Source organism: Myotis yumanensis, unplaced genomic scaffold (genome assembly GCF_028538775.1).
Source record: "Myotis yumanensis isolate MYYU_CA2020_CCGP unplaced genomic scaffold, mMyoYum1.0.hap1 SCAF_6, whole genome shotgun sequence".
Taxonomy (NCBI): Eukaryota; Metazoa; Chordata; class Mammalia; order Chiroptera; family Vespertilionidae; genus Myotis; species Myotis yumanensis.
The window spans coordinates 95,682,807-95,706,039 of NW_027223757.1; the positions used below are offsets into that span (position 1 = coordinate 95,682,807).

Genomic DNA, 23,233 nt, shown 5'->3' on the forward strand with positions numbered 1-23,233 from the left:
CTTTGCTCCAGCTGCTGGAAGCCCTATTCTTGCAGGGATCTTCCCACAACGGGCCTCTAGTTCTATAACAAAAGCCTAATATGCAAATTATCCCCTCCCCTCAACTGATAGTTCGACTGCTTGCTATGATGTGCACTGACCACCAGGGAGCATCGCAAACATGGTGGGCATCAAGGACACTACTGGCAGCAGGCGGCAGTGGAGGTGCTGCCAGCCCCAGTGGGCCCTGTCGAGAGGACTGTGGCGGGATGGTACAGCAAGTGAGCAGATGGCACCAGGCCAAGACTGGTGCAAGCGGGGCTGATTGTCCAGCCAGTCATCCTGCAGATGGTGACCAGTGGTGGCGGTGGTGGGGGTCAGGGATACTGCCTGGCTCCCATGTGCTGAGGGAGCCGGGCAGGAGCCTGATGACAAAGGCAGAGGGGGGTGCTCAGGGACCTGGGGGCCCAGGTGCTGCCCAGGGCCCAGAGGTCAGCTGGGACCTGCCCTTCCACGCCAGATGCTCACGCTTCAATCACCAGCCAGGCCTAGGGACCACACCCGTGTAAGATATTTGTGCACCAGCCTCTAGTTCTGTGATAATTGTCTTGCATTTGAGAGTGCTCACAAATTCCATTTTTCATTTTTAATGGGATTGTTGGTTTGTTTAGTGTTGAGTTGTATAAATTCTTTATGTATTTTGGATGTTATCTCATTGTCAGAGCTTTTATTTGAAATGCCTTCTCCTATTTCATTCTGTAGGTTGCTTTCTAGTCCTGTTGATGGTTTCTTTAGCTGTGCAGAAGCTTTATTGTTTGATACATTAGTTTTGCACTATTTTAAAGAAAATAATCTGATTGCATTCCCAAAAGCATGGTATTAGTTTGTAAGTACTGCTACTATACTGTAACAAAGTATCACATAATGAGTTGCATAAACAATAGCATTTTATTGTGTAATAGTGTGGAAGCTAGAAGTCTGAGATCAAAGTGTTGACAGGGCCATGTTCCCTCTGAAGGTTCTAAGGAAAGATCAGCTCCAGGCCTCCATCCTCACTGTTGGTGGTTTGCCAATGATCTCGGATGTTCCTTGGTTTATAGCTGCAAAACGCCAATCTTCACATGGCATTCACCCTGTGTGCATGTCTATGTTCAAATATCTCCTTTTATAAGGACACCAATCATATTGAATTAGAAACCCTCTCTACTCCATCTTATCCAGTTACTCCTGCAAAGACCCTGCCACAGTCTGGGGTCCTAGAGGTCAGCACAGCAGCACATGACTTTTTGGTGGTGGTGATGGAGACACAGTTCAATCACAAACCTATGATATACTGAGAAGGAAATGAGAATCAAGGTTTTTAGATAATTGTTTTGAGTGGTTTGATTAGAAAATACAGAAGAATGCACAGCGGGATATTGAGTTGATGGAAAATTGCATTGTTTTTATTTTTAGATGGGCAAAATTTTTAAACTTTTAAGGTTCTTTGGGAAAAAAAGATAAAAGCATGGCTGCGGTGACTAAAAGGTGGATCCCAGGTCCAGAGGGGACAGTAAGGAATTGATGGAGAGAATAGATGGGTTGTTCCCTGTAACGTAAAAGGAATACTCCTCTCAATACAGGGTGGGGCCAAAGTAGGTTTAAAGTTGTTTGCTTAATAGTACAATAATGAATAAATAATATAAAAATAAACTTTAACCCTCCTTTTCCCCCACTGTGTATAACAATGAGGGAGGAGTCATGGAGAAGTGCAGATTTAGTTAGGTTTGCTATATTTATTATTGCAAAGATGAGATAATTTTCTTCTAATTGATTGTTATTAATACTACTAGAGGCCTGATGCAGGAAATTCATGCAAGAGTAGACCTTCCTTTCCCTAGCTTCTTGCATCAGCTTCCCTCTGGCACTCAGGACCCGGGCTTCCCTCCAGGCCCGGCTTCGTCCAGAATGACTTCTGGAATGACGTCTGGAAGGATACCCAGCCTAATTAGCATATTGCACTTTTATTATTATAGATTATTTTCTTCAAAGTGGGAACAGAATTAGGTGGATATAGGGCTGCAAGTGTAAATTAAGGATAATTTTTCATGAAATTGACTTGGTAAAAATAAATAAATGCTGGAGACGATTGTAGGATGACCAGATATTGCTGAAGTCCAATTTGTGACAGGTGATTACATATGTACAGAGGAACCCATTTGCTCACGTGGGAGAATTTCTATAACATGCTGACAAAATGAGAAATGGATGATGAGATTCATATATAGTTGGTCAAGCATATATGAAGGATGGACAATGAGGACAGAGATTTTCACTTAGTTGCAAAAGAATACATAAAATTGTTAACCAAATTACAAATGTCCAACATATAAATTGCTTAAAGATATAAAAGTTTATTTATTACTGAAAATATTTCAGGAATTGAGCAATAGATAAGTTTTGACATTGTCACAAACCCAAGCTCATTCTGTCTTCTCTGCCATCCTATCATTGACATGGTCAGAGATGGCCTTAGAGTTCCATCCATCATCCACATTATGGCCATCAGTAAGCAAAGACAAGAAGAGTACACATTTTCCCTTTAAGGACACACCACAGAAATCAAACACAATAATTCAGCTTATGATGCCTTGGTCATTATTCAGTTACATTCAGCAGGGGAGGATCGACAATACAATGTTTATATTAGGCTGCCATAGGGCATAGTGATAAGAAGAGGAGGCTATAAGTAAGGAAAGAGGGCAAAATTATATGAAGGCAACCATCAGTCTTTGTGCCAGAGCTTCATCTTGAGAATGAACCAGTAGTAGAAGAAATCAATTTGTATCTGGTGGGAGAATTGTGATAATCTTTGGGGCCCAATGTCATCATTACTCAGGGAAGGGTAGGCCTATGAAGTACATCAGTCACTTCTCCTCCACATGGACAATGCTCAAGGGCCCTGAGCCAGAGGACCAAAGTCTGACAAGTGGTCTTAGGACACCATTAAATGTGTTCTTGTGGAAGGTGAAAATATGGGACCCATCTGTCATGTTACGGAAAGATACTTCTCCAGCCTCATAATCCAGGAATATCCCCACACGAAGGGGTCTTTCTCTTAGAGTAAGAGGAGTTTCTGGGGAGGTGAGAGCCCAGTATTCCCCATTGTAGAGCCTGATGGCCCAGAAACCATTCCCTGGGGACATTGTGACCCTCCCCTTCCTTTTTACAGTATCCCTACAAATTCCTAAATCCCAGGACTGCGTGTCCCCAACCTCTACCTCCCAGTGGCATTTCCCTGAGCTGATGCCCTGCTGACCCAGCACACAGGGAAGGGAGACAAATCTCTGTGAGGAGCTGGGTAGATCCTGACGAGGCTCTTGCCAGGTTACTCGTTTCCCATCTTCAGACAGGAGGAGGGCAGGGTGGGCAGTGGCTGCATCCAGGATCACATTTACTGCAAAGAGAAATGGACCATCATGTTTCCTGGAAAAGTCAGTTGCCTGGGCCAGGGGTCCCCATTCTGTGAGGGTTTCTCTGGTTCTGGGCAGACCCAGCGCTCCTCCACTCATCTTCCCCTGACTGCACCTCCAAAGGAGCAGGGTCCCTCTGTACCACCACACACTCACCAGCTTTCGGTTCTTTTTTCTTCCAAGCTGCAAGAAACATATCAACATGAAAACCTACCACCTGAAAGATAAAGCTCCTGTCCTCCCAGAATATCTGAGTATGAATTCTGAAGCACTAATTTAGGAATGAAAGCAGCAATGGAAATACTTGTCCATGTACTTGCACCTCTTTTCACAGCCCACTGAGTTATATCTGACTTGAAGAACTGACTCATCCTTATGTTCTTCATCTGAACTTTGCATCTGGTGCCTATAACCTATTTAGGAAACTGGAAAGAAATAAAGTATACTACCTTTCTAACCAAATGTATATATTTTTGCTATAGTTTCCTCATCCTTTACCTATTAAAGCATAATGTGACATATAATATATTTAAAAAGCTGCTATTTTTCTTTCTCTGACTGGATTATTTCACTTAGCATAATAATGTCTAGGTCCATCCATGCTGTAGAAAAAGGTAAGAGGTTTTATTTTTTACTGCCATGCAGTATTACACAAATACCATATGATCTCACTTATACAGTATATGAAATCTGTAATAGTGTCAACAATAAAAGTAAAGTTAAATAAAACCACTAAAATTTAATATTTAAAACACATTATTATCTGTATGTATGTTGAATAATGTATTGATTCCATGAAATGTATGTTTTGGAGTTTCTTTGATTTTCAAGATATTTTCTTGCACACACTATGTGTTAATTCAAGATATCTTTGATAATAGCGTATTTTTCAAGAGTCCATGGCGCTCACCCTCATATGATGATTTAGTCCCAGCTGCAAAAGAACAAAAGAGAAAAACATTCTTTTTTTCCTTTCCTTTTTGTGTTTTCTCTCATTGTCTCTTCAATTTCTTTCTGGTTTTGTCACATCTCGTCTTCTGAATCATTTGGACTTTCTTTTTCTATACTATATCTTCACATGCAATTTTTTTCAAACATTATGTTAAAACTTAGGTGAAGGATAGCTAGAAATGGGAAAGCAATTAAAGGTGGGAGGGGAGGAGGAAGAGTGGAAGGAGTGTAGCTAAAATAAAGACAGGAAGGAGGGAGGAGATGGGGAAGAACTTGTGGCTTGAACTTCAGAGAAAATTATTGAAATTTAGGAAGAAAGTGCTTTAAACTCTCTTTGCTGACTAAAGTATATTTTATTGTATTACTGTACCCTATTCAATGGCCACAGGGGTATAATCTAACAGAGAGCGACGATTGGAAGTTTTGAGAGATAAGCATAACTCATTGTCCTTGACTTGAGTCTTCCTCCCATCACCCACTTGTAGGAGCAAATTTAATTAACTTAGGAAGTGACATCATGACAGAAAGTAGATATGGCTTCCTGTGGTATAAACAATATCAATCATTTGTCTTTCATTGAACCTTCTTTCTACCTCTTTTCAGAATAAAATGCAAGGACACCCACCTGCATAAACCAGACATTTTAAAAAGTAATGAGGAGAATGCAGGAAAAGCATCCATCTGACCAAAGCTGCATCTGTAGCACTAGTCATATGAAGCCTCCCACATACAATAAAGATATATATTTCCAAATACCATCCAATTTGAAAACGAAAGTATAAGAAAAAATATTATTAGTAAAGGGGAATATTATACTTTCAGAAACATCCTTGGATGTTAGCTTCTCCAGTCATTTACAGAAAAATAATTAGGATTTATGTATATATACACATAAACTCTTTTCTATACATAAAAGAATTGAATTTTGTAGAAATATCTACTGTGTCATGAAAATGTAGAAATATAAAGATTAAACACTACAGTGGGTAGAAAATAAGACATGATAAATTGTGTAAAATATTTGCATACTGCTCCTTTTTTTTTTTTTTTTGTCTTCTTTGCTAAATCCTTCCAATCACACTTGGTGATTGCTGGAGGGAGAGATCAGGGGAGGTGGAGGGGACATAGATAGTGATGGATGGAGACTTGACTTGGGTGGTGAACACATAATACAGTGGACAGATGATGTATTGGGGAATTTTGCTAATGAAACCTCTATAATTGTGTTAACCGGTGTCACTCCAATAAATTCAATATAAAACGAAAAATATTTATATTATTGTGATCCCTTAGTCAGTGGTCGACAAACTCATTAGTCAACAGAGCCAAATATCAACAGTACTTCTTCAAAATAGACTCACCCAGGCCGAAAACCGACTTTGTGCATAGGCTACGGAGTTTCAATCACACTGTATGTGCGCCTGCACATGGTATTTTGTGAAAAAGCCACACTCAAGTGGCCAAAAAGCCACATGTGGCTTGAAAGCCTCAGTTTGCCGAACACGACTAAGGCTTAGGTTATATGATCAAGGTAAGTGGAAGATTGAGACTCCTGTTTACAGCTGGCCAAAGAATGACATCAGAATTTACACATGTGACAATGGGTAGAGAAACTTAGCAAGTTTGTTCACTACTTTCCTTTCTTAAGGTTTGGGGAAGTATCAGTTGCATAATAAACATCTGAAAACCTTTTATAGTTTACTCCGTGGTTCAAATTGATCTATATCTCTGGTTCATTAAAGAGACAAAATTGTTTTACATTTTCCCACCTCTTGGTGCAAAAGGAATTAACACAAAAATAGGAGATAGCACAATGGGAATAAATAAATTGGAACATCTTCTGAGATAAACTGCATCAATCATTTGTGTTTCATTTTGCTTTCCTCTTTTTTCAAAGTAAAATTCAAACCCTCTCACATATAGGAGATGGTACTTAAAAGGAGATGAGGAGATACACATTAAAACACCCATCTGTCCATGACTATGTCTGTACTTATTGTGATATAAAGAAGTATATTATTAAATTTCATTCCTTTTGAAAATAAATTTAAAATAGAAAAATATAAGCAGGAAAAGACGGATATGAAACCTTTAATGATTATATTAGTGTTTATGAAAAAAGTATTTTAGGTATATCCTAGGATGATAAATTTTCATGCTATAAAATTTTGTATTTTAGAAATATTAGTAATGACCTTTTCTTAAGCTATGAAGACTTTCTAGCACTAACCGGTTTGGCTCAGTGGATGGAGCTTTGGCCTGCAGACTCAAGGGCCCCAGGTTTGATTCCGGTCAAGGGCATGTACCTTGGATGCGGGCACATCCATAGTGGGGAGTGTGCAGGAGGCAGTTGATTGATGTTTCTCTCTCATTGATGTTTCTAACTCTCTATCCCTCTTCCTTCCTCTCTGTAAAATTCAATAAAATATATTTTAGAAAAAGACTTTCTACAAACATAAAAGAATTGCTTTGTGCAAAACTAGTAATTGTGTCAAAGGAAATGAGAACAAAAGAAGAAATACTATGGTGGAAAAGGAAATAAAGAAGCCTGTAAAATTATACAAAATATTTGTATACTGCAAAAACCTGGGTTATATAATCAAAGGCAGTGGAAGAATGATCCTTGAGTTTACTCTCCAGCAATGAATGACATCTGAATTTACACAGTCTTTGACAGAACAATGAAAGTTTGGATCTTCTCTTATTTAATACAATTTGGGGAATTATTGATAGCGTAGTAATGGCCCCATCAACTTGAATACTTAAAAAAGTCCCAACTTCACAGACATTTTCTAGAAATATATGAATATTAACCATGTGTCTATTTTTCTAATCTCCTTCAACTCACAATATTTATCATGAAACTATGGAAAGTCTCTAGAAGACAGATGAAATCAATGTTGTAGGGAAAGAAAGGTATGGAACCAAATAGGGTGAGATAGTAATGATGGAAGATGACAAAACAGAAATGGAGATAAATTAATAAGAAACACGTTCATACTAAAAAATGGAGGATGGAAAATTGGACATCCAGGAGAAGGGGAAGCCAACAGATGGCACATAGAGAAAAGGACAGGAATGGCAAAGACACCAAGAAATAAGTCATTTAAAGAGTTTTTGGATGTGGGGTTGTCAGAAAAATATACCAAATAATTTCTGGAGATCATCTGGAAAATAAAATAAAAATATTCATGTGGCCAGGCCTGTGTGCCTATGTGGTTGAGTGTCAACTTATGAACCAGGAGGTCATAGTTCAGTTCTCCATCAGGGCACATGCCTGGGTTGCAGACTCAATCCCCAGTAGGTGGCGTGCAGGACGCGAGTCAGCTGATCAATAATTCTCTTTCATCATTGGTTTCTATCTATCTCTCTCTCCCTCTCCTTTCTTCTCTGAAATAAAAAATCAATAAATAAAAACATAAAAAAAAATATATCTGTGAAAGTACCATGGAAAACAAGCATAAAATTAATTTTTTGAAAAATTTGAAGATAATGTCAAACATATTAGTATGTAGATAAGCACAGGTATATACACAATGCACACAAAATAAAGATACCAACAGTGGCAGACAGCTACTCCCTTTTATCTAGAGAATATTCTACCAAAAAAAGTGAAAACTAGTGAATTAATTAAATGGATAAAAAATTTAGGAATAATCCTGGTAGTTACCTTTTAAAAATGTACATGACTACTTTAAATATTATTTAGAATTTCATTACTCTTTGTGCTTGTTTAATTTGGTTTTTGGCTGCTACCTAATTTATGTAGTCAGTTCTCATTTTTGCTATAGCTCTGTTGTATAACATACACCAAAACACAAAAACTGAGAAGGTTGAACCAGAAGAAAATGCAAACACACACCCATACACAGAAATTTGCCTAAAAAAGTGAGGGAGCAATAGAAAAGGCACCCATTTGTCCCAACCTGTGCCTGTAGCAGTAGTTACAGGAACGCTCCTACGTGCATTAAAGAGATATATTTCTAAATCCCATTCTCTCTGAAAACGAAAAATAGAACTGAAAAAATCAAATCATTTAGAAAAAGAGGACATTAAACATTTTTTGTCTTTGTTACTAATCCTTACCTGAGGATATTTCGCATTGATTTTTAGAGAGAATAGAAGGAAGGGGCAGGGGGATCTAAACTCAACCCAACTTCAAAATCCCACCCCCGGGGGCCAGGCTGACGCTCTACCCACTGTGCACCAATGGGCAGGGCCAGGGCATTAAACTTTGATGATGATATTAGTATTTTATGAAAAAATCATTTGGAGACATTGAAGGACAATGGTTTCTTGTGTCACTCACATTCAAATAAAGGACTGTGCCCAGCCAGAGTGTCTCAGCTGGTTGAGCTTCTTACTGTGTACCTCTAGACTGCTGGTTCAATTCCTGGTCAGGGCAGCTATTGGGTTGCTAGTTAGATCCCCTGTCAGTGCACAAACGGAGGGCAACTAACTGATCAATGTTTCCTCTCAAATAGATGCATCTTTCTAACTCTTCCTCATCCTTTTTCTGAGCATGTCCTCAGGTGAGGATTAAAACATAGTTCAGAATTGAGGGATATATTATCACTTAAATTTCCTCAATATAAAAACTTAATCTACAATTTTTCAATTTTTTTACAAATAATTGCAAATTGACAAGTTGATTATTGTGTCAATAAATTTTTTTCAGGAAGTAAACATATTATCAGTAAATATAAAATTTCTTGAGAGATCACATGAAATATTTTTATACCAGGTAAGACCTAAGTAATATGATAAAATATACATTAGACCAATGAATGATAGTAGAGGTTACAGAGGCCTTTAAGCACAATGTGGAGAGGATGTGGGAGAAATCCTTAAGCAAAGTTCAGGATTAGAATACTAGACATTTAGAAGTATGAATCTTCTCTCAAAGTTTGCTTAAGATGGGCCCCTGAACTTGTAAAAAATGGCAGAGGTCCTACGTTAATGGGTATTTTACAGACAGAATATATAGAGTGGAAATCCTGTGCCTGTTAGCACAATCCTCGTCACCTCACATGATTCACAGTAAATATGGCAAGTTTCTGGGAAACAGAAATGACATGGAAAAAGGAAGGAACTGGGAAGGATGGAAGTTATGAAAATAAATAGATGGAACTTAATATGTGAGAAGTATACAGACAAAAATAATTGAGGAAAAAGGAGTAGACTTTCAAAAGAAAGGTGAGCCAATGAATGCCATAAGAGGGCAAAAGGCAAATAATACTAAAAACATCAAGTTATTTTTGAAAGGTTTGGCAATAAAGGATTGTCAGAAATACTTTACCAAATCTTTCCTGAAGATTTTCTGAAAAGTAAAAGTGACATTGTGAATATCATGAGAAACAAATGTGCCTAAAATTCAATTTATTGTAAAACTCGCATGCATAATCACACCTGTCGTGTTGCAGAGGAACACACAACACACACCGAGGAACAGTGGCTGAAAACTCTCATTTGCTCAGAGAAATTTGTTCCAAAATTAAAAGGAGGAAAGGTCTGAATGTAGTGAATTAAGCAAAAAAAAGTTAGTAATACAGTATTTAGTTACCTTATAAAATATTCATATTTTATTTTTAAGATTTTTTTTTTGGGGGGGTTGCTATCTTTCACAAGTTCTTTCAGAGTAAATAGGGTGGGGCAAAGGTAAATTTATAGTTGTATGCTAAATAATATGATAATTAATAAATACAAAAGATTTAAAGAATATTATTATTCTCTCATTATTCACAACTTTCACCTAATTTTGAACCTGCCTGTAGTCCTGCCTCATGTTTTCAATAGCCATGTTGTATATTATAGTTGCAACAATAGATTGATTTGGACAATATAGAATCAGTTTTTCTGGAGGAAATCTGCATTAGGTCAGTAGTCATCTTGGAGGAGTGCAAAGTAATGAATTGTCTAATCAATAAAAAGGCAGGAAATGTTAAACAAATCAGGAAAGCAATCATTTTAAGGAGTTTGGGAGAAGAGGGATATGAGAGAAAATTTACCCAGTATCTTCAGAAATTTGTCTGAAAAACAAATGTGAAAAATTAATGTAAATTTTATTAGAAACATAAAAAATTAAAAATGTTGAAAACTATGCATATAAACTTAAATTTAGCATGCAGATACAAAACAAATAGGCACACATACATACACAAAAGCACACACATGTGCCTACATGAAAGTAGTGGCTGAAAGCTCCCTTTTGATGTAATTAAACAGGGAAAAATGAATTGATTCTTTGAATTGAGAAAATTATACAAACATTATTTATGGTAATTACCTTAAATTATTTTTGTGATCCCTTTGAGATTATTTAATGTTTTATTATTATTATTATTATTATTATTATCATTATTATTGTATCTCTATTGTTCTTTAAACATTTTTGTAAATTAAAATTATGGGATGACATTTGTTAATACAATGATGTGGTATTAATAGTGCAGTACTGTGATCCATCATGTGGGTATCACATTGTGGGCTTAACACCCAAAGTCAAATCTTATTCCTTCACCATATGTCTCACCTCCTTTATTCTGCACTACCCACCCCTTCCCTCTAGTAACCAGTTGTCTGTGTCTACCAGTTGTTGTTTTAACTTTTTATTGTTGAGAGCATTACAGATGGCCCTTTTGTTCCCTTATTGACACCCTCCACTCCTCTTCCACAGCTTCACCCTCAGATTTTCAAGACACTATTTTCTGTGTCCATAAGTCATGTCTATAGGCATGTAAGTTCTTTGGTTAATCATTCCAGCCCATCTGTCCCCTCCACCCCCATCCCTCCACCTGCATCCTCCTCCCATGCCCTGAGAATCCTCAGTCGGTTCCATGCTTTCATGTCTCTGTGAGGTTTTGTTTTATTTTTTTTAATTAATTTATTTTTTTTCTTTATTGATTAAGGTACTACATATGTGTAATTATCCCCCCATAGATCCCCCACCCCCCATTCATGCCCTCACCCCCTGTCTTGTGTGCTCATTTGTGCTTTCAGTTTCATATGCCACCTATGATTGAAATCATATGGTTCTTGACATTTTCTGCTCAGCATCCATCCCTGCTGTCGCAAATGGCAGTATTTCATTTCCCAAGAAGACATACAAATGGCCAGCAGGTACTTGAAAAGATCCTGTACTGCTCTAGCTATTAGGGAAATGCAAATTAAACCTGCAAGGAGACACCACCTCACACCTGTTAGAGTGGCAGTTATCAACAACACTAGTAATAACAAGTGTTGGAGAGGTTGTGGAGGAAAGGGAAGCCTCATTTACTGCTGGTGGGAATGTGAACTGGTACAGCCACTGTGGGAAACAGTATGGAGGTTCCTCAAACATGAAGAATAGAGATCCCATATGACCCAGCAACCCCTACTATGAATACCTACCCCCAAAATTTTAAAATATTTATTCCTAATGATATATGCACTCCTATGTTCACCGTAGCATTTTTTCACAGTGGACAAGACATGGAAGCAAGCCAAGTGTTCCTCCATCATGATTGGATAAAGACAAAGTGGTAACTATATACAATGAGATAGTATTCAGCCATAAGAAAAAGTTTTCATCTCTGGCTCTGGCTAAATATATATAGTGGGAGCTTCTTCTATTGTGGGATCTAGCCATATAAAACTGCCACAAACAATGAATCATAGAATCCTGAACTGCTACTCCTATTGGTTATGCCAGATTAGGTGAATGGATACCTCTAGTCCCAATGTTTCGTCAACTGGTTCAAAAGTAAGTGTTTTTTTGTTTTTGTTTTTGTTTTTTTATGTGAGCCTGATTTTAACTCATATCTGAACAAAGTTACCATAACAAATTCACAGGGAAGGGAGACAAAGTATTAAATGGTAGTAATGGCTGGGCAGATGTGAGATGGGGGTTAATACATTGTATGGCCTGAAGTGATATTGGACAAAACTTTCAGATCAGACACTTTAAGAATAGCAAAATGTTGTAGGGAAGTTATTACTAAAAATTTTTGTCAGAAAAGAAATGTTTGCACACATTGCAAGGACAGGAGCAACAGAGAAATAATCATGGGAGAAACCGAGTAACAAATGAACATGGTAAACTTAAGTTGAAATCAGCCTATCTAATATAGACTGAATATGCAAACTGACTGTCATTCTGCGATAAGATGGCGACGCCCACAGTCTATAAGGAGGGAATATGCAAATTGATGTGACAAAGATGGCGGCAGCAGGTGTGGGGCAGGACGCTTGCTATGAGAGGGGGCATGGGGGATGAACAGAGTTGAAGGAGGGTGGCAGGGCCGGAGTGAAGGTAGAAGGTGGCAGCCAGAGCGAAGACCCGGGTCCCGGGTGCCTGAGGGAAGATGGTGCCTGTAGCCAGGGGAAAGAAGGCCTATTCTTGTACGAATTTTCATGCATCAGCTACTAGTACCAATATATCAATGATGTATATGTGTGTGGTGGAGTAAGAAAGATGATCATTGAGAGTTGAAAACAAATGCAAAATGAACATATGAAATTGAGTAAGTGCAAAGTGAAATACATCAATGAGATTTGCCTTTATCTTATACAATATTATCTGAAAAAGTGAAAGAAAGAAACAAACCATTCAAACATGATGCAGGCACAATGTCAGGAGGAGAAGAGAACAATAAGCTGAAACCCTTCTATTGCTTATTCTTCTTTCTTTTTTTAAAATATATTTTAATTGATTTTTTACAGAGAGGAAGGGAGAGGGATAGAGAGTTAGAAACATCGATGAGAGAGAAACATCGATCAGCTGTCTCCTGCACATCTCCTACTGGGGATGTGCCCGCAACCTAGGTACATGCCCTTGACTGGAATCGAACCTGGGACCTTTCAGTCCACAGGCTGACACTCTATCCACTGAGCAAAACCAGTTTCGGCTATTGCTTATTCTTTAATTGAAACTGACCCACATTTATAAGAAGTGGAGCCAAAGGATCCTAAGGCCATGCAATCAATGAAAGCCAATAAAGGATTGCCACAAATAACTTACCAAATTTTTCCTGAAGGTTTTCTGAAAAATAAAAGTGAAATTGTAAATATCATTGGAAACAAATATGAATAAAATTCAATTTCTTCTACAACATGCTCGCAACATCAAACCTGTTGTGTTTCAGAGGAACACACAACACACACACATGCAGGAACAGTGGCTGAAAGTTCTTATTTGATCAGAATCCCAAAATTCAAAGGGAGGAAAGGTCTGAATATAATGAATTAAGCAAAAAAAAAAAAATTAGAAATACAGTTCTGTTAGTTACCTTATAAAAATATTCCTAATTTAATTTGAAGATTTTATAGTTTTGGGGAGTTGCTTGCTTATACAAGTGCTTTGGTACTAAATATAAGAAGACTGAAGCAAAAGTAAATGTATAATTTTTTGCTAAATAACATAATAATCCTAAATAATAATAGAGAAACATGGTAATTAACCGTAGCTCCGACATGCTTCCCATTGGCTAATCAGCGAGATATGCAAATTAACTGCCAACCAAGATGACGGCCGGCAGCCAGGAAGCTTGAAGCGAACAGGAGGCTTGCTTGCTTCAGTGATGGAGGAAGCCAACTTCCCCGCCTGCCCCTGCCGGCCTCTGACCTTTCAGTTTAAGAAACATTGTTGCAATTATAGAAGCTAAAAAAACCCCAGAAACCTGCTTTCAGCCAGCCAGGTCTCAAAGCTGGAGTTGAAACAATGTTTCAATTATAGAACCCAAACAAACCAGATACCTGCTTTCAGCAGCTGAGGTCTCAGAGCTGGAGCCGAGCCTCAGAGAGAAAGCCGGCTCTCAGTTCCAGTGACAGCCATAGAAGGTAAATAAATCCAAGAATAAAAAAAAAAACAAAAAAAGAAGAGGTTTGGAGCTTCAGTTGCCCGCCAGCCTGAAAACGGCCCTCAGCCCCTCACCCAGGCTGGCCAGGCAGCCCAGTGGGGACCCCCACCCTGAAGGAGGTGTGACCAGCAGCAAACAGCCATCATCCCCTCATCCAGGCTGGCCAGGCACCCAAGTGGGACCCCCACCCTGATCCAGGACACCCTTCAGGGCAAACCAGCCGGCCCCCAGGCCTCTATCCTATATAGTAAAAGGGTAATATGCCTCCCAGCACCGGGATCAGCAGAGCTGCGAGGCCTCCCAAACCCAGGATCAGTGGAGCCACGAGGCCTCATGCCCCGGGATCAGCGGAGCAGCGAGGCCTCCCGGCACCGGGATCAGTCGAGCAGCGAGGCCTCCCGGCACCGGGATCAGTGGAGCAGCAAGATCTCCTGGCATCGGGATCAGCGGAGCCGCGAGGCCTCACTGCCCCTGTGTCAAGCAGAGCCGTGAGGCCTCCCAACACTGGGATCAGCGGAGCAGCAAGCCCTCCTGGCCCTTGGAGCAGCATGACAGGGGGCAGAGCCCAAAATCCCTCATCGCACTGCGGCTCTGTGACAGGGGGCAGAGCCACAACCTCCCTATCTGCCCTGCTCTGTTTGTGACAGGGGAAGGTGCCCCAACCCCCTGATTGGCCCTGCTCTGTGCCTGTTAGGGGGGAGCTCTGCAACCCCCTGATCAGCCCTGCTCTGTGTGTGACAGGGTGCGGCACCCCAACCTCCCCATGGGCCCTGCTCTGTGTGTAAAGGGGTGGAGCCACAACATCCCCATCAGCCCTGCCCTGAGTGTGACAGGGGGAGTGCCCCAACCCCCTGATCGGTCCTGCTCTGTGGGTGACAGGGGGCGGCACCCAACCCCCTGATCTGCCCTGCTCTGTGTGTGACAGGGGGCGGTGCCCCAACTCCCCTATTGGCCTTACTCTATACTTGACAGAGGGGAGCTCCCCAACCCCCTGATCAGCCCTGCTCTGTGGGTGACAGGGGGGAGCTCCCCAACCCCCTGATCAGCCCTGCTCTGTGAGTGACAGGGGGCGGCGCCCCAACCCCCTGATTTGCCCTGCTCTGTGTGTGACAGGGGGTGGCGCCGCAACCCCCCAATCAGCCCTACCCTGAGCTTGACAGGGTGGCATAGCAACCTCCCGATCCGCCCTGCTCTGTGCATGACAGGGGGCAGTGCCCCAACTCCCCAATCAGCCCTGCTCTGAGCCCGACCAGGGGCTGCACCTAGGGATTGGGCCTGCCCTCTGCCACCCAGGGAGCAGGCCTAAGCCAGCAGGTCATTATCTCCCGAGGGGTCCCAGACTGTGAGAGGGCATAAGTGGGGCTGAGGGACACCCCCCCCCCCCAACCAGTGCACAAATTTTTGTGCACCGGGCCTCTAGTTACTAAATAAAAAAGATTGAGAATATTATTATTCTCTGATTATTCTCAACTTTAACTTACTTTTGAACCTGCCTGTGTCACAGCTCATATTTACAATAGCCACATTGTACATTATATTTGAACAATAGATTGAGTTGGACAATATTGTAACAGTTTTTCTGGAGGAATTTTGGGTTAGATTAGTAGGCATCTAGGAAAAGTGCAAAGTAATGAATTGGTCAATCAATAAAAAGGCAGGAAATGTTGGACATATCAGAAAGCAGTCATTTTAAGGTGTTTTGGAGTTAAGGGATATGAGAGAAAATTTACCCAATATCTTCAGAATTTTATCTGAAAATCAAAAAGGAAAAATTAATGCAAGTATGAGAAACAGAAAATTCAATAATATTGAAAACCTACGTATGTAAACTTAAACTTAAGATGCAAATACAAAACAAATATGCACATATACATACACAAAAGCATACACACATGCCTACATGCAAACAATGGCTGAAAGCTCCCTTTTGAGGTAATTAAACAGGGAAAAATGAATGAATTCTCTGCATTGAAGAAATTGTGTGAACATTAGTTCTGGTAATTACCTTTAATTGTTTCTGTGATCCCTTTGATATTATTTAGTGTTTTATTATTAATACTGTATCTCTATTGTTCTTTTAAAATGTTTGTAAATTAAATTTATTGGGATGACATTGGTTAATAAAATTATGTGGAACTAACAGTGCAGTGCTATGACACATTACCTGCATATGACATTGTGGGCTTATCACCCAAAGTCAACTCTAGTTCCTTCACCATATATTTCACCTCCTTTATCCTGCACTACCCACTTCTTGCCTCTAGTAACCACCATATAGTTGTTTGTGTCTATGAGTTCTGTATTGTTTTAGTGTTTTAGTCTTTATTGTTGAGAGCATTACAGATGTCCCCTTTCCCCCCTGTGGCCCCCATTGACTTCTTCCACAGCCTTACCCCTAGGTTTTAAAGACACTGTTCTCTGTGTCAATGGGCTATGCATATATGCATTGAAGTTCTTTGGTTATTCTTTCCAGCCCATCTGTCCTCCCACACCCACCCCCATGCCTATGAGAATCCTCAGTCTGTTCCATGTTTTCCTGTCTCTGTGAGGTTTTCTTTGATTGTCTTGTGTGTTCATTTTGGGTTTTCCATTTCATATGCCATGTATGAGAGAAATCATATCGTTCTTGGCTTTGCCTGCTCAGCATGATATTCACAAGATCCATCCCTATTGCTACAAATGTCAGTATTTCATCTCCCAAGAAGACATACAAATGGACAAGAGGTATTTGGAAAGATCCTGTACTGCACTAGCTACTAGGGAAATGCAAATCAAAATCACCAGGAGATACCACCTCACACCTGTTAGGGTGGCTGTTATCAACAAGATTAGTAACAACAAGTGTTGAAGAGGTTGTGGAGGAAAGGGAAGCCTCATTTACTGCTGGTGGGAATGTGAACTGGTAAAGCTAATGGGTGAAACAGTATGGACATTCCTCAAAAATTAAGAATAGAGATCCAGCAGAACTTTATATGGATACCTACACCCCACATTTGAAAATATTTCTTCCCAATGATATATGCACTCCTATGTTCACTGTAGCATTAGTCACAGTGGACAAGACATGGAAGCAATCCAAGTGTCCTTCTATACATGTTTGGATGAAGAAGAAGTGGTACCTATATACAATGGAATACTACTCAGCCATAGAATAAGGTTTTTATTTTAATAAGATCTCTGGTTATAGCTAAAATACATAGTCAGTTCTATTGTGTTAGCTGGCTATATAAAACTGCTGCAAGCAACTATTTAAAGAATCTTAAACTACTGCTCCTATTGGTTATGCAGATTAGGTTAATGGGTACCTCTCTCCTCAATGATTGGTCAAATGGTTCATACAAAACTATATTGTATGTGAGTCTGATTTTAACTCATGCCTGAATAAATTTTACCATAAGCAATTCAGAGGAAAGGGAGGTGAAACATTAAATGGCAGTAATGGCTGGCTGGGGATGGGGAAGGGGAGAGGTCTGCATTGTATGGCAGGAGAGATGTAGGAGGGGAGAGCTTCATTGTATGGCCTGGAGCTACATTGGACAAAACATTCAGATCAGACACTTTAAAAATAGCAAAATTTTTCAGGAAAGTAATTACTAAACATTTCTTGTCAGAAAGGAAATATTTCCATACATTACAGGGAGAGGACCATCAAAGAAATAGTCATGGGGGAAACCAAATAACAAAGGAAAATAGTAAACTTATGTTGAAATCATAACAACACATGAAAAAGTGATGTACGTGTGTGGTGGAGTAAGGAAGATGATCCTTGAGAGCTGAAAGCAAATTCAAAATAAACACATGAAACGGAGTAAGCGCAAAGTAAAATACATTCATGGGACTTGCCTTTATCCTGGTCACCCTTATCTGAAAGAGTGAAAGAAAGAAAAAAACTGTTCAAACATAATGAAGGCTCAATGTCAGGAAGAAAAGAGGACGCTAATTTGAAACCCTTCTGCTGTTTATTCTTTAATGTAAACTGACCCACATTTCTAAGAAGTGGAGCCAAAGGATCCTAAGTCCATGCAACAATGAGAGCCAGTGTCACCCTCCATCCCCATACCCATTTGTGCAAAACAATGAGATGGGAAATGCAAGTATAACAGACCCAAAGCAGAACTCCCTCTGGGATAAACAATAACAATCATTGGTCTTGCTTTAGACTTTCCACCTTTTCAGACCTAAATTTCAAAGTGCACATACCTGAGGGAGGTACTTTAAGTCTGATGCAGAAACCTGTATATAGTAAAAGTACCCTGCTATCAACCATAATCCATAATCATATGAAGCCTGCTTACAAACATAAGGAGCTCTCTTTCCAAATTCCATTGTATCTCTAAACTAAAACATAATTGAAATATAACATCAGAAAAAGAGGACATAAAGCATTTAATGATTCTAATATGGCTCCAGGAAAAAAACATTGGGGATCATGCTATTACAAATAGCTTCTCATGTCATCAACATAGAGAGTTCTGAGCTAAAGATACATCACACATAAACTTTCCTTAAGATGTAACATCCTTTTGCAAACATAGAAAATCTTTTGCAATGTTGTGAATACCTGAGTGAATAAAAATGCAAAAGAATAAAGAGCATTTAATGTACTTTGAAAGAAAAAGGCCAGAAAACATTATATGAATTGTCTGTGCGACCAGGAATATGGTCCCCAGGGAGGTGAAAGACTGGGCCTTCAGGTCACACTCAGTCAATGAATGACATCGCAATCTAGAAAATTTTGGCAGGACAGTGAAGGGGTCAAATGCACTCATCACATATGGAATCTTCTCTAATCGCTCAGGGTGCTTAAGATGGGCCCCTGAACTTGTAACAAATGGCAGAGGTCCTATGTTAATGGGTATTTTACTGACATAATATGTAGAGTGGAAATCCTGTGCCTGTTAGCACAATCCTGTTCACCTCACAAGATTCACAGTAAATGTGGCAAATTTCTGGGAAGCAGAAAATGCCAAAGTTTATAGGGAAGCACAGGTAGGAGATGGAAAAGGGGAGACACTGGGAAGGATGGAAGTTATGAAAATAAATAGATGGAACTTAATATGTGAGAAGTATACAGACCAAAATAATTGAGGATAAAGTAGTAGACTTCCAAAAGAAAGGTGAGTCAATCATTGCCATAGAGGGAGAAAAGGCAGGTAATGCTAAGGCATCACATGGTTTTAAAGGCATGGCAATAAAGGATTGTCAGAAACAACTTACCAAATTTTTCCTGAAGGTTTTCTGAAAAATAAAAATGAAATTGTAAATATCAGGAAAAGAAATATGAAGAAAATTCAATGCGCTCTACAACTTGCAGGCAACATCAAACCCGTCATGTTTCCCAAGGAAACACAAAACACACACATGAGGGACAGTGGCAGAAAGCTCTCATTTGCTCAGAGACAATTGTTCCAAAATTCAAAGGGAGGAGAGGTCGGACTACCGTGAATTAAGCAAAAAAAATTTTAGGAATACAGTTCTGTGAGTTACCTTATAAAAATATTCCTAATATAATTTGAAGATTTTATAATTTTTTGGGGGGGTGGGATGTGCTAGCTTTTACAAGTTCTTTGGTACTAAATATAATAGAGGGTGGGGCAAAAGTAAATGTATAGTTGTGTGCCAAATAATTAATAAATAAAAATACTAAGAGAATATTATTATTCTCTGACTATTCTCAACTTTAACCTGCTTTTGAACCTGCCTGTCAGTCATGTCTCACGTTTACAATAGCCATGTTGTATATTACAGTTGAACGATAGATTGAGCTGGACAATATTAAAACAGATTTTCTGGAGGATACCGGGGTTAGGTGAATAAGCATCTAGGAGAAGTGCATAGTAATAACGACTTGGCCAATCAATTAAAAGGCAGGAAAGGTTAGACACATCAGAAAGCAGTCATTTTCAAGTGTTTGGGAGTCAAGGGATATGAGAGAAAATTTACCCAATATCTTCAGAATTTTATCTGAAAAACGAAAAGGAAAAGTGTAAGCAAATTTTATGAGAAACACAGAAAATTCAATAATATTGAAAACTACGTGTGTAAACTGAAACTCAGGATGCAGATACAAATAATTACGCACACATACATACACCAATGAACACACACGTGCCTACATGGAAATGGTGGGTGAAAGCTCCCTTTTGAGGTAATTAAACAGGGAAAAAATGAGTGAATGATCTGAATTGAGGAAATCATATGAACATGAGTTCTGGTACTTACCTTGAATTTTTTTTGGTGGTCGCTTTTCAGATTATTTAGTGTTTTAGTATTAATATTGTATCTCAATTGTTCTTTTAAAATTTTGTAAATTAAATTTATTGGGATGACGTTGGTTAATAAAATGATGTGGTGCCAGTAGTGCAGTGCTAGGATACATCACCTGCATATGCCATTGTGGGCTGACCACCCATAGTCAGATCTCCTTCCTGCACCATAGATCTCATCTTCTTTATCCTGTACTACACACCCCTTCCCTCTACCAACTACCACACAGTTGTCTGTATCTATGAGGTCTGTTTTGTTTTAGTCTTTATTGTTGAGAGTATTACAGATGTCCACGGTTTCCCCTACTGACCCCCTCGACCTTTCTCCCACCGCCTCACTCCCAGGTCTGCAAGACACTATTGTCTGTGTCCGTGGCTTATGCATACATGCTTTTACTTTCTTTGGTTATTCTTTACAGCCCACCTGTCCTCCCGCACCCACCCCCGCGCCCCTGAGAATCCCCAGTGTGGTCCGTGCTTTCATGTCTCTGTGAGGTTTTGTTTGATTGTCTTGTGTGCTTGTTGATTTTGTGTTTCAGTTTCATATGCCACGTATGAGTGAAAGCATATGGTTCTTGACATTTTCTGCTCAGCACGATATTCTCAACGTCCATCCCTGTTGTCGCTAATGGCAGTATTTCGTCTCCCAAGAAGACACACAAATTGGCAGCAGGTTTTGCACAGATGCTCTACTGCACTAGCTACTAGGGAAATGCAAGTCAAACCTACAAGGAGACACCATCTCACACCTGTTATGGTGGCAGGTATCAACAAGACTAGTAAGAACAAGAGTAGGAGAGGTTGTGGAGGAAAGGGAAGCCTCATTTACTACTGGTGGGAATGTGAACTGGTACAGCCACTATGGGAAACAATATGGAGGTTCCTCAAACATGAAGAATGGAGATCCCATATGACCTAGCAAGAGCTTCTATGGATACCTCTGCCCCAAAATTTGAAAATATTTATTCCCAAAGATATATGCCCTCCTATGTTCACTGTAACATTGTTCACAGTGCATAAGACATGGAAGCAAACCGCGGGTCCTTCCATACATGCTTGGTTAAAAAGTAGTGGTACCTATATATAATGAGATACTACACAGCCATAAGGATACGGTTTTTGTTTGAATAAGAGTGCTGCCTACAGCTAAATATTGTGGTAGCTGGCCATATAAAACTGCCACAAACAATGATTCATAGAGTCCTGAACTACAGTTCTTATTGTTTATGCAGATTAGGTTAATGCGTACCTCTATCCGCAATGTTTTGTCAACTGGTATGTGATCCTGATTTAACTCATGAGTGAACAAATTTTATCATAAGAAATTCAGATAGAAGAGAGAGGAACTATGAAATGGCAGTAATGTTTCGGTGGGGATTTGGTAAGGAAAGCGTTCTACATTGTATGCCCTGATAAATCTTTCAGATCAGACACTTTAAAAATATCAAAACTTTGTAGGGAAATAATTACTAATTGTTTTTTGTCAGATAGGAAATGTTTTCATACATTGCAAGAAGAGGACCATCCAGGAAATAATGGGGAACCAGATAACAAAAGAAGATGGTAAGCTTAAGGTGAAATCATACCAATACATGAAAAAATGATGTATATGTGTGTGGTGGAGTAAGGAAGATGGTCATTGAGAGTTGAAAACAGATGCAAAATAAATACATGAATCTAGGGAATATTAAAGTGAAATACCTTCATGGGAGTTGCCTTTATCCCGTTCAACTTTATCTGAAAAGTGAAAGAAATATGTAACACATTCAAACATGATGAGGCACAATTTCAGGAGAAGAAGAGAACAATAATTTGAAACCCTTCTGCTGTTTAGTCTTTAATGGAAACTGACCCACATTTCTAAGAAGTGGAGCCAAAGGATCCTATGACCATGCAACCAATGAGAGCCAGTGTCACCCTCCAACTCCATACCCATTTGTGCAAAAGCAGTGAGATGAGAAAAAGGAATAAAGCTCTGTTAGTTATCTTATAAAATATTTTTAATTTAATTTAACTTTTTATAATTTTCTGGCTTGTTAGCTTTGACAAGTTCTTTGTTACTAATTATAAATACAGGGTTTGCCAAAAGTAAATTTACAGTTATTTTTTTAAAATAACATAATAATTGATAAATAAATAGTAATGAATCAACTCTGTGTTTCATGTACTCACAACTGTAAGTCAACTTTTGCCTCTCCATGTACACATGTCTTATATTTGCAATAGCCATGATATATATTATAGTTGCAAAAAAATTTAATTTGTATAATACTGAGACATTGTTTCTGGAGGAAATCTGCATTAGGTTCCAGAACTCTATTCACAACATGTTTGTGATATCATTAATATGTAATCTTTCTATTTTTTTCTACATCAATATATTGGGGTGACATTGAATAATAAAATATCTAGGATTCAACTGTATTTTTCTATGATCCATCATATGAATATTGAAACTGTGGTCACCACCCAAAGTAAACTTTTCTTTCACCACCATATAATAGTCCCTTTTTACCCTTTACTTCCTCCCCAACTCTCCTCCCTGCTGGTAACCACCATACTATTGACTGTGTCTATGAGTTTTTGTTTGTTTTTCTGTTTGTTCAGTTGTTGCATTCAGTTTTATATCCCATGTATGAGTGAAATCATATGGTTCTTGACTTTTTCTGTGTGACTTATTTCATTTTAGAGAAATGAACTGAATGGATAGACCTTAATATGAGGGAGTCTGTAGCCAAAATTGGGAAGG

The 23,233-nt window shown here is 39.1% G+C and overlaps 1 protein-coding gene across 1 annotated transcript in view; it reads right to left on the reverse strand.

The window, feature by feature from the left end:
- Nucleotides 1–2,352: 2,352 nt before the first annotated feature.
- LOC139012959 (E3 ubiquitin-protein ligase TRIM39-like) overlaps nt 2,353–23,233 on the reverse strand; it is a 55,338-nt gene continuing 34,457 nt past the window's right edge. Inside the window, exons 14-25 of the mRNA XM_070419144.1 lie at nt 22,186–22,221; nt 20,162–20,182; nt 19,436–19,456; nt 18,419–18,451; nt 18,062–18,082; nt 15,949–15,969; nt 13,381–13,401; nt 10,391–10,411; nt 9,682–9,702; nt 4,342–4,365; nt 3,588–3,614; nt 2,353–3,415 (exon numbers count right to left, since the gene is read on the reverse strand). Of these exons, the coding sequence (XP_070275245.1) occupies nt 2,886–3,415; nt 3,588–3,614; nt 4,342–4,365; nt 9,682–9,702; nt 10,391–10,411; nt 13,381–13,401; nt 15,949–15,969; nt 18,062–18,082; nt 18,419–18,451; nt 19,436–19,456; nt 20,162–20,182; nt 22,186–22,221 (797 nt within the window). The 3' untranslated portion in view covers nt 2,353–2,885. The remainder of the gene's footprint in view (nt 3,416–3,587; nt 3,615–4,341; nt 4,366–9,681; nt 9,703–10,390; nt 10,412–13,380; nt 13,402–15,948; nt 15,970–18,061; nt 18,083–18,418; nt 18,452–19,435; nt 19,457–20,161; nt 20,183–22,185; nt 22,222–23,233) is intronic.